The sequence below is a fragment of the Pinus tabuliformis genome, chromosome 7, assembly GCF_031772625.1.
Source record: "Pinus tabuliformis cultivar Carrire ecotype Pingquan chromosome 7, CPIR1, whole genome shotgun sequence".
In the NCBI taxonomy this organism is placed as follows: domain Eukaryota; kingdom Viridiplantae; phylum Streptophyta; class Pinopsida; order Pinales; family Pinaceae; genus Pinus; species Pinus tabuliformis.
In genome coordinates this window covers 642,129,603-642,141,914 of record NC_142293.1, presented here as the reverse complement: position 1 = coordinate 642,141,914, position 12,312 = coordinate 642,129,603, and the positions used below count along the sequence as shown (strand labels likewise).

Genomic DNA, 12,312 nt, shown 5'->3' with positions numbered 1-12,312 from the left:
GTTCTGGATAGACATCGCATCAAGGCCTTCGCCTTGAGAACCGTGGCTATCCTAGTCGACCCAACTGATAACGAAAGGTATGAGGATGCGATGGCCAAGGCAAAGTGCATAATCCTTGATGGGGTCAAGGATCATGTAGTTCAGCATATTGCCGAGAAGAATATGACAAAGGAAATGTGGGATACCTTGACGACATTGTATCAAGGCACTTCTGTGCAGAGGAAGATGCTACTGGAGAATCAGCTGCGGTTGTATCAGATGCAGAAGGGGGAGTAGATAGATCACTTCCTCAGCAGGTTGCAGGAGATCCGGGACCAATTGACTTCCATAGAGGCCATGCCGGATCAAGAGTTAATGGTGATGACCGCCGTGAATGCAGTCTCCGAGGAGTGGGAGACATTCGTCCAAATCATTTTGGCCAGAGCGAATCTTCCAGGATGGGAAGAATTATGGGTAGCTCTTCGCCAAGAAGAGATCATACGGCTGACCAAGGCGAGAAGTAGCGACAAAGGAGTCCGGGTCAAGAAAGAGGAGGAAGAGGATGTAGCTCTGGCATATGGGGGGCAACAGGGGAAGAGGAAGAAAAAGGACCTCTCCAAGTTAAAGTGCTTCAATTGTGGGGACCTGGGCCATTATGCAACCCAGTGTCCCAGGAAGAAGAATAAGGGAGATGCTTCTGACTCCAAGGCAACGCTAGCTAAGGCGGAGAAGGAGGTAGAGGATGATGACGATTGTGCCATGAGTGCTCATGTACCTCTAGAGAAAAGGTGGAGAGACATCGAGTTGTAGTCATGAGGACTACAAAAGATGTGGGGTAGGATCCTTGAGGTACCCAAACTCTTGGATCATATTCGGTTATGCGAGCCCTAAGAGACAGTAGCAGGATGGCAGATGTCGGTAGAAGTGGATGCAGATGAAGTGACAGAGAGTGCTAGAGTGCAGGGATCTATAACAGCGCACTGGAGGATACAGCAGTGCGAGAGGCACAAAGGAGGTTGCAGCATTGCAGGAAGGCACAAAGCTGTTTGCAGCACTGTGAGAGGCACAAAGTTGTTGCAGCAGCGCAGAGGCAACAAAGGGAGCACATGATAGCAACAGAGAGATTCAACATCAGGAGGCTTTCTAGCTTGATAAGGATGTCAGTAGTTGGGTAGATCAGTTACCATTGTATCAACAACTGAGTTGCAGTGCAGCAGCAGTGGTGGTAGTGCTATGGGCAGCACGATGCAACATGAGGAGAGAGGGCTGTAGTGCAGATGCAGTGTTGGGAGGAAGGACCAACAGTAGCACGGATGCAGAGGGAGCTGCCGTACAGATGTAGCAGTGGCAACAGTACAGGATGCAACAGTGCAAAGGATGTTGGGTAGCAAGGCCAAACATCAACACAGGTACCAGTGCCGGATGATCAGAGTGATGTTCAGTGGTGGAGCATTACCAGAGCACATTCCTTGCTAAGAGGGAGTGTTGATTTGGGGTAGCATCAGATGTGCTCTAGCCATGAAAATTGGTGGAGAGGCTAAAGCACATGCCCATAAATGGTTTGGGAAAATTCTACCCGGTGAGAGAGATATTAAAATAATTAATATTTTTAATGGGTTCCTAAGTCTAAACTTAGGAAAATAAAAATATTAATGGGTATTAATATAAAACTGGGTTAGAAGGTTCTAAATGACATGGATCAAGCCAAATCTAATCTTAGTCGTTGATTAAAGATTTAATCTCGGCCGTTGAAGGCTCAACAGAAAAAGTATAAGAGGAGGCTTGAGGGTTAGTTGGAGATACAACGAGTTGATCAGTCAGTTCGATTTTCTGGAGTAGGGTTTGCTGAGAGAAATCGAACCAGTGATCAATCATCAGAGTTGTAGTGAGGGGCAGTGAGTGCATAGTAGAGAGGCAGAGATAGTGCCGAAGGATCAACGCTGAGGCAGAGAAGGCTATGCAAAGCCAGCAAGAGCCACGCAGAGGGCCAGAGGGATTGCGCAGAGGCTACCAGGGCACGCATGAGTGACGCAGAGGGCCAGAGAGCCAACACAAAGCATTAGAAGGCTGATGCAGAGGGTTCCAGGCTGACGCAGAGGCTAGGAAGGTTGACGCAGAGCCTCAAAAAGGCGTTGGAGAGATTTTTGTGAAGCAGACTTGTCGAATTTCTGCTTCCGAAGAGAGTTATTACTGCTAGATTGATTTCTCTGTCGAGTGAGCCAGTTTAGCACCCAGTTGTACTCAAGAAAGCTGCTTAATAATAAGACCCTCAGAACTGCTGCACTGGTTTTCCCAAGTTGGGTTTTTTCTGGGGACGATTGTCCAAAAATAACGGTGTCCCTTGTGTGTTTGTCTATTTCTTTTAGTTGATGATCTGCAGATGGTTGAGACTGCATTTGTGTTTATTTTCAATGTTTATATGGTTAAATAACTTGTTAAGAAATTAAACAAGTAGGTGAAATAAACCAGATAGTGCAGTAGGAATTTTTGATGTGTTAGATTCAGAAAAATCAACACTAGTTAGGGTTTCCAGTGCCACTGCAACAACCCTCAACTCAGCCTCAAAACTCCTCCAACTCATGCGCTATCCTGCATCCCTTCAAGCTCTGATTTCCCTCTTTATTCAACCTCCTTCTATGCTGTCATTACAGACTTTGTTAAGCTCAGATCTGCCCTAAACTAGGGCTTCGTCCAACCTGAGATAACCTTGAAATGCAGACTGCTAAACAGAGACAAATTGGCACAAGAATAGCCCAAAAACCTTCCTTCTCTTGCTAGCTGCCTTCTCCAAGAACTCGGCCTGCTGTCATGAGAAATTAGACCCACAAACTTGTTGAAAAGTGTAACTAGGTTCGGTCTTCATAATGACGTGTAATTGTGACTTTTGTAGTTTATGTAATAAAGGAAATAAAATTATTTTTGTAAGCCTTGCTTCATGGGTTTCATGAGAAAGTGATTTTATTTTAGGTGGCTCCCATTGAGAACCTTAGGATTTGTCATTAAGGTTAAAGAATTAATGTCATGTATGAAGAGCTCTTCTTGACCATATGTAAAATGTATATGAGTCAATTAAGTGTCTAGAAATCCCTCCAGAAGATAAGCACCGTCCTCCTCTTCCTATGTCGGCCTACAAGATGATATAATGGCTCATGTCAGCTCACTCAAGAAGACACATCCATTCGGTGCTTATGTCGGCTTAATATATATGGACCAATCATTATAAATATGGTGGAAACGCTTCGCATAAAACATAGTTAACAGTTCAGATCCTTTTGTAGTTTTCGGAGGGCAATTACAGTGAAGTATTTCAGATGTTTAATCATAGTGCAAAAATCGGATAAGGTAAGGGCAGCGAGGAGATCTAGGGACAGAACCTCATAGATTTCTGTGGTTTTCAGATGGGTAGCAGCAGAGGCAAGTTATGATATATATCTCTGAAACTACAGTGAATAAAGACAACAAGAATTCGGATCATCCATATTTTCAGTGAAGGACAAGACTACAGTTCTGTGGAAGGGAATTCGAGTCCATCTCTAAAGTAGATAACAGTGACAGCGAAGAAGTATATTGGTCTTTGTATAGACCACAGTCCGAAGCTCTTAAAGTAGTCACAGTTTTGTGTTATGCTACAGTGATTCGGTACTATCACTACTAGAAGAATTCGATCTCTCACGGAAGAAAGGTCAGAATAGATCTCATCGTTGTTACAAAAAAGGAAGGGTTCGTTGCTATATTAGAAGGCAACAAATATGGTTCAGTGTCTGAAGTTTAAGGAACCCAGAAAAAGCAATCAAGAAGGAGGAGGAGGACTTGTGTCTTGATCAAGGAGTGGCTAATAGGTCAAGGGTCTTGGTCTTGGTATTTGTCAATTGGAATCTCTATAAGAAGAATTTGTGCTGGTTTTCCTCTCAAAGAGTGAGAGGTTTTTGGCCCTGGCTCATAGCCTACATGCCGTGTCTCGTCTATTTTTGTTCTTGCATTGGTTACTGTTTGATGAAGAAGAACACTAAGAATCTAACGTAAAGAAGATCCTAATGGAATCAAGTAAAAAGCATTCACAAGCAGTCACCAAGAAGAGAAATTAGTGAATTCTAATGCCCTAGATTTCTCAACAAAACTATCCTTTTTCCCTCCTCTGCTAGGCTTGTCTTGGTTGCGGATATCTTAGAGGTGTCTCCTTATGATTTGTTGCACTTTGGATGTGAGAAATGAGGTTTCTCCCCCTTTCTTTTTATATGTTTCTTTAGGGTGACGTCTAGCCCTTCAAGAAGGGTCTCCTTAACTAAGGTTGACTTGAAACTTTAGACAATTTGCCCCCCATCATCTCAAGGATAACCATCATCATCTAGGCTCTAGAACAAGCAACGCCCATCAAACATTATCTAGGCTAGCCTAGGGTTGTCCTGGGTCCATTTGGGCACATCATTGTTAAATCAAACACCAAGCCTTAGTGGCTCAACATTTCAGCATTTGGGGGTACTCTAAAGGGTCAAGTACAATGAGGAACCACGACATAGCCCAACACTCTTCTCTGGAGGGGAAACATTGTATCAACAAGGTCATATCTGCTCTCTGGAATGGGTGCAATGCCCTCTGGAATGTTGCTGCACGGGATGAAAATTATCTCTCAAGAGGCCTCTGCTGCTGTGATAACAACAACTGACAAAAGCCTCTCAAGATCAAGTGAAATCAACAATCATTAGGTACAACTAGAGTGGAGAATTATTGGGTGCATTATATATATATATGTCAAAATGGCATCTCTATACTAACTCAGTAAATGTATCTAATATATAAGGGTTTAAGATATATACATAATGGTAATATTTGTTATCTTCAAATTAAAAAGCCTCTGAATCCAACTTTATTTATAAAGTAAACAAAAGAGTAAGTGCCTTGATTTGTAAAGGTATGTGTGCCATTTAATGTGAAAATTTCTGCAACTAACACATTAGAAATCCCTATTGCTATTTCTGGTTTATTATCTCCTACTTGTTCTTTACATTAACAAGTTATTTAATCATATAAACATCAAAATAAACACAACAACAACCTTCACAAATATACAGATCAACAACTAAAATCACTGAGACAACACAAGGGACACCTTTATTTTTGAACAATTGTCCTCAGAAAAACCCAATGCGGGAAAACTGGTGCAGCAGATATGAGGGTTTTATTATTATGTAGTTTTCTGAATACAACTAGGGTGCCAGAAGTGGCTCACCCAACAGAGAATGCCCTCGGCAGAAGTACCACTCTTTGGAGACAGATATTTCGACTGATCAACAATCGGATGATTGTTCCCACAACAACTTCGACAGTTCCTTAGTTGGACAGCGAAAGCTGCTCCAAGCTTCCTCTTGGAATTGCGTCACCCTCTACAGCTCTGCGTTTGCCTCTCAGCGTCCAGTCTGCCCCACGAAAATTCCTTAGCGTTGCCTCTTCAGCCCAATGTCAGCTCTGTTAGCCTCTGCGCAACCTCTGTTGCTTCTACATCAACCTCTTAGCCCTCTGCGTCACCTACGCTGGCCTCCTCAACCTCTATGTCAGTCCTGGCTGCCTCTGCGTCAACGTCTTGGGTCTCTGCGCTCTCTCCGACACTTTCTCTGCCTATCTGCTATGTATTCTCGGCCTTTTGCCGAATTGCCCCTTGCTGCAACAGATCACTAGTTCGATTTCTCAGCAAACCCTGCCCCAGAAAATCGAATTGACCGATCAACTTGGTGTATCTCCAACTGACCCTCAAGCCTCCTCTTATACTTTTCCTGTTGACGATTCAATAGCCGAGATTAAGTCCCTAATCAATGGCTAAGATTAGATCTGGCTTGATTCTCGTTATTTAGAACTTTCTCACCCATATTATATTAATACACATTAATAATTTAGTTTTCCTAAGTTTAGACTTAGGAACCCCATTAAAAATATTAATTATTTTAATATCTCCATTCGGGTGGAATTTCCCCAAATGATTCCTGGGTCTTGGAGATCTCATGTGCCTTAGCCTCTCCACCAATTTTCATGACTAGAGCACATTCGATGCTACCAAAAATCAACACTCCCTCTTAGCGAGGAATGTGCTCTAGTAATGCCTCGCCATAGAAACATCACATTGATCTCCCACATCGGTACCTGTGCTGATGCTTGGACCGCTGCCTCACATCCCCTGCATTGTTGCTTCCTGTAGTGCTACCCATGACACCACCACTGCCACTGATACATCTGTACTGCAGCTCCCTCTCAAAATGCTGCCTCATGCTGCTCATAGCACTGCCATTGCTAATTGCTGCATTGCAACTCAGTGACCGAGAAGTAAGTAACTGACTTCACCCAAACACTGACATCCCAGTCAGTCTGGAAGCCTTGTGATGCTGAAGCTGCCTCTGCTGCTATCCTGTGCTCCCTTTGCTGCCACTGCGCTGCTGCATACACCTCTGTGCCTCTCGCACTGCTGCAACCTCCACTGCGCTGCCTCAGATTTCTGCACTCAAGCACTGCCTTGCTGCTCCACTACACTTTGCTCCACCCGACACCTGTCATCATGCTACTGTCGTTAAGGGCTCCCGTAGCCGAATGTGATCCAAGAGTTTGGGCACCTCAAGGATCCTGCCCTTAGCATGTAGTCCTCCTGACTACAACTCGATGTCTCCCCACCTCTTCTCTAGAGGCGCATGAGCACTCATGGCACAATCGTCATCAGTCTTGACCTCTTTCTCCGCCTTAGCTGGAGTTGCCTTTGAATTGGAAGCCTCTCCCTTGTTCTTCTTCCTGGGACACTAGGATGCATAATGTCCCAGTTCCCCACAATGGAAGCACTTAACCTTGGAGATGTCCTTCTTCTTCCTTTTCCCTTGCTGTCCCGCAAATGCTAGAGCCGCATACTCCTCCTCTTTCTTGACTCAAGCTCCTTTACCACTACTCCCCGCCTTGGTCAATCTCCTGATCTCTTCCTGTCGAAGAACTGCCCACATCTCCTCCCAACTAGGAAGAGTAGTCCTGCCCCCAAAATGCTTTGGACAAATGTCTCCCACTCCTCGGAGATTGCATTCTGGGTAGTCCTGACCATAAACTCTGGATCCGGCGTAGACCCCACAGAAGTAAGCTGGTCGCGAATTTCCTGCAACTTGAGAAGGAATGGATCTATCTGCTCTCCCTTTTGCATCTGATATGATCGCAACTAATTCTCCAATAGCATCTTCCGCTGCACGAAGGAGCCCTGGTATAAGGTGGTCGTCGCCTCCCACATCTCCCTTGCTGTGTTCTTCTCAGCAATATTTGGTATGACATGATCTTTGACCCCGTCTAGGATCAAGCATTTCGCCTTCGCCTCAGCCTCCTCATACTTCTCATTAGCATTCGGGTCAACTGCGACAACTACGGTTTCAAGGCATAGTCCTTGATGCGATGTTTGTCTAGGATTGCCAAGATCCTAGCCTTCCATATGACAAAATTAGAAGCTCTGTCCAATCTGTCCCGATCCCTCAATCCATTGACTGCCATCTCTGCTCCTCTTTTGGACTCCGTCTGAGTCTCGACTCCCCTCTTGGAAATCTCTCTCTAAATCCTGATTTCCCTCCTGGAAATGCTTTGGCCAACTGTCGAACCGCTCCTCTCCAATCCTCCTTGTAACTGCAGCTTGGATCTGGATTTCTTGGCTACAAATCCGTCAAGGTAACACTTCCCTCTACCTTGGTTCCGTCTTCGTAGACACTGTTCTGCTTTGACAGAAACAGTGTCCCACCAGCTCCTCAAATCACAATCTGCCCACAACTCCCCAAGCCCCGGCAACTGAAGAAACTGAGCCTTTCAGGCTCTACGCAATCTCAGCAAGGGTTGAATCTGCTCCTCTTGGCCACAACATCGATCCTTCCTGGCTGAGAAAGATGACCAGGCACTACGTAGGTCTAATATACCCCTCTCTGCCTTTGCGTTGACCCTCCTCCAGGCTTGAAAATGATGACACAGGCTCTGCGTCACTTCTTCTCTTGTTGCTTTTGCTATGGAACAACGTTGTCTCTCGGGACAGCTGCTACTGCTACAAATTTCATATTTCTGTTGGTGCCTTCAGTCCTCTTGTGATCTGCAATCCTCTGATACCATGTGAAAATTTCTGAATCTAAGACATCAGAAATCACTACTGCTATTTCTGGTTTGTTATCTCCTACTTGTTCTTTACATTAACAAGTTATTTAATCATATAAACATCGAAATAAACACAACAACAACCTTCACAAATATACAGATCAACAACTGAAATAACTAAGACAACACAAGGGACACTGTTATTTTTGGACAATCGTCCTTGGAAAAACCCAATGTGGGAAATCAATGCAACAGATATGAGGGTTTTATTATTATGCAGTTTTTTGAATACAACTAGGGTTCCAGAAGTGGCTCACCCAACAGAGAATGCCCTCGACAAAAGTACCACTCTTCGGAGATAGATATTCCGGCTGATCAACAACTGGATGATTGATTCGACAACAACTTTGACAGTTCGTTAGCTGGACAGCGAAAGCTGCTCCAAGATTCCTTCAGAACTGCGTCACCTTCCAGGGACTGCGTCACCTTCCAGGGACTGAGTCACCCTCTACAGCTTTGCGTTTGCCTCTCACCTCCCAGTCTACCCCACGAAAATTCCTCAGCATTGCCTCTTCAGCCCAATGTCAGCTCTGTTAGCCTCTGCGCAACCTCTGTTGCTTCTGCATCAGCCTCTGCTACTTCTGCGTCAGCCTCTTGGCCCTCTGCGTCAGCCTCTTGGCCCTCTGTGTCACCTGCGCTAGCCTCCTCAGCCACTGCGTAAGTCCTGGCTGCCTCTGCGTCAACCTCTTGGGTGTCTGCGTTGTCTCTCCGACACTTTCTCTGCCTCTCTGCTATGTATTCTCGACCTTCTACCTAACTGCCCCTCGCTTTAAGAGATCACTAGTTCGATTTCTCAGCAAACCCTGCCCCATAAAATCGGATTGACTAATCAACTTGGTGTATCTCCAACTGACCCTCAAGCCTACTCTTATACTTTTCCTGTTGACGATTCAACGATCGAGATCAAGTCCCTAATCAACGGCTAATATTAGATCTGGTTTGATCCTCATTACTTAGAACATTCTCACCCATATTATATTAATACACATCAATATTTTAATTTTCCTAAATTTAGACTTAGGAACCCCATTAAAAATATTAATTATTTTAATATCTTTCCATTCGGGTGGAATTTCCCTAAACGATTTCTAGGTCTTGGAGATCTCATGTGCCTTAGCCTCTCCACCAATTTTCATGGTTAGAGCACATCTGATGCTACCAAAAATCAACATTTAAGCCTATAAAATAGCACAATCATTTAAAGAAAGTTTTATAATGCGCATGGCACAAATAAATGAAGTATCAAAGTTTGATGGTTAGAGCACAATCTAGGTCAAAGAAATTGAAAAGTACTTCTGATTGCATCCACCTAAGGATGAAAAGGAATAAATTTCAATAGCCTTGACGTATCTTGAAGATCCCATGCATGTTTCATTTATTTGGTTTGCTTGGATGACTAGAGAACTATTAACAAATTAGCCGATACTTATCATGAAATATTTTGAAAAACATCCTAGATATTGAAAGACATAATAAAAATAAAGCATTGGAAATTCTCAAAAATATAATTGGATCACTACAAAACTTGTAAGCAGACCTTAACCTGAAATTTAAGAAATAAAAAATGATTTCAATAATTGGAATTGATATCGACGTATTTGCCAAATAGAAGAAATTGATAATGTTAATGATGAACCTTTAGAATTGATATCAACGCGTTTGCCAAATAGAAGAAATTGATAATATTAATGATGAAACTAAGGTTCAATCTACTACTTCAGAAGATAAATTGTTAAAAACTGCATGTATTGATGAAGTTTTGGTCCCATCTCAAATTGATAACAACTGATAAGGGATCAAAGATATTGCCTTGGAAAATTGAAGTGACAATAAAGTCAAAGTTCTTGTGCCGAGAGGCGCTCTCCAGCGCAATATGGAAGAGATGCTGTATTGTCCTATCTTGTTATGTAAACATTTTTAATCGGTCAAATTACATAAAAATTAAAATTAAATTAAAAAAATAAAAAGATAAAATTAATAATTAAATAAAACTGAGGTAAGATAGTCAATTTACCGTTGGCATTTTTTGGGCTCCAGGGTTTGACAACCTATGGTTTTGCCAATGGTATTCTTACGTAAGAAGAAATATATTTTTCACCGACCTAGATCAATCTCAACTCTGGATCTACCAAGCGTCGAGATGGATCAAATATCTAGAGGTGCAAACCTCTTTTAGTGTGAAAAGAGATTTGATTCCTCTCAGCACTTGGTAGATCTGGACTTGAGATGGATTTAGGCTCATTCTAATTTCGTTGGAGAATAATCAACAAGCATGGGGAAGTTTCAGACACTCCATCTTATGTCTGTGACAATTCTTAGGAAATCAAGGCAACCTTTTCATTGCATTCTCCTTTTTACAAGCTGAATTCCGGGATCACGATTACTGTTACATTATTCTTGTGGCATTATATTCTATGTAGTATTTCTTAGGTACATTTTGTATATAAGAAATTGCTTTTATTGTGCAAGGAATTCAATTGCCTATCTCAATGACAAATAAAGGATTTTGTGTACTAGATCAAGGATATGATTTGTTGTTGACTCATCATTGAAGTTGATTGTTGGCATTGATCATTGATTATACTTCAAGAATGAAGCATCTCAAGAAGGGATTACATGTACTGTACATAAAATACGTTACATAATAACACTCAATATTACTAATAGTACTACCAATATTAAATATAATCAATGGTCAAGATTCATGTCTATTCATCATGTGACTATTCAATGTGCATATATAATCTCGTGTGCTATTGTACAATATCACCAAATTCATTATTAAAAGAAGAGTCATCGGATTTCTAAATGAATAGTTCAGAAGGCACAATAGTTGTCATGGTTTTGGAAATGGGGTAGCAAGGTTAAGTGGGCTTGACTATAGGGAAAAGTTCCATGCTTAAGCATGCTTGACTCAAAGGTGTCTTGGGATGGGTGACCATCTCAAGAAGTCCTTTTCACAAGTGCAAACTCCAAGGATGATGATTGATGCTATGTGATTCATTTCACTAGTTTTAATCTAACTTCTTCACCCCTGTGAGCATTACTTGATGCAATAAGTGGACCATTCAAGCTCATGAGAAGTTGGTCTTTCTAACTAGTGCTCACGAGATACAAGTCATGCATTAATGATTTGCTCTACATAGTTAATCCCAAAAATGATATTTCAAATCTGTTATTATTTTTTCTTATGTATTTAAACCTTCAATCCTTCTTGGATTTAGTTAAAGAACAAATTCGTTCATACCAGAGTCTAAGTTGATTCTGAATTGAATGGCTTGTTGAATCTAATCCAATTCTGATTTTGACTACTTTGGTTACATTTCTCATACTTTATTGTTTATCTTCCTGCACTTATGTGTGTGTTCCATCTTAAAACCCTTTTCTTCCTCTAGTTATTGATGCTAAGCCGATGGCTGTGATGTGCACTTTGTGAATGGAAACAAGGGCGATGTTATATACCTTTGGCTTGTTTGAGCGTATCTTGAAGTTTTACTATATCCTAACTGTACAGATTATGTCAACGATAAGGAACATGAAATTACATAACTTGTAAGGTTGAAGAAAATAAAAGTTTGTGATAGGGTAAACTAGTATTTCAATAAAATGAGAAATACAAGATGTGACTTCTGCTGGTGATTTCATGTAAATATTAGAAGATATTTTTATTTTATTCTGCTTAGAGCTAAAGAATGGTTGAATCAATGTAATGTTGTTAATGTCCTTGTTTAGTTTCATTAAATGAATTCTACCTTCAATTCGTGATACTAATAAGAAGAAAGACGTCTTTTTGAAAAACAATTTATAATTAATATCCTTCCAAATTCAATGAGCAAGATGATTTTTAATCATCTTCATGTTGCATAATAGTGGCGTATTGCCTTCTTTTTAGAAAATTCTCATATGTTGAGACTTGCAATATGTAATAGATATGCTTTCGAAATTATCTAAAATATTTTTATTTTTTTGTTGTTTAACAGGTGGACTTTTACTTTAGTTACTATTTACTTTGGGGTAACATTCTTTCCCTTCTAAACACACGTTTTCACTTTAATTTTTAGCTTTGTTGAAATTAGTACTTTTTCTAAAATTTCCATCCCTTGCTATAGCGCACTCTAAACAATCTTCCAAGAATATTTTGTTCTATTTTTGTATATGTTTTTTTTTTCCGATTTCTTTTACTGTGTATTT

The 12,312-nt window shown here is 41.4% G+C and overlaps 1 protein-coding gene across 8 annotated transcripts in view; it reads left to right on the top strand.

Annotated features, from left to right (window-relative positions):
- Positions 1–12,312, top strand: part of LOC149249086 (uncharacterized) — a 245,136-nt gene that overhangs the window by 45,485 nt on the left and 187,339 nt on the right. For all 8 annotated transcript variants that reach the window (XM_089458621.1, XM_089458622.1, XM_089458619.1 and 5 more), the window contains exon 4: positions 12,102–12,135. In XM_089458621.1, the coding sequence (XP_089314747.1) occupies positions 12,102–12,135 (34 nt within the window). The remainder of the gene's footprint in view (positions 1–12,101; positions 12,136–12,312) is intronic.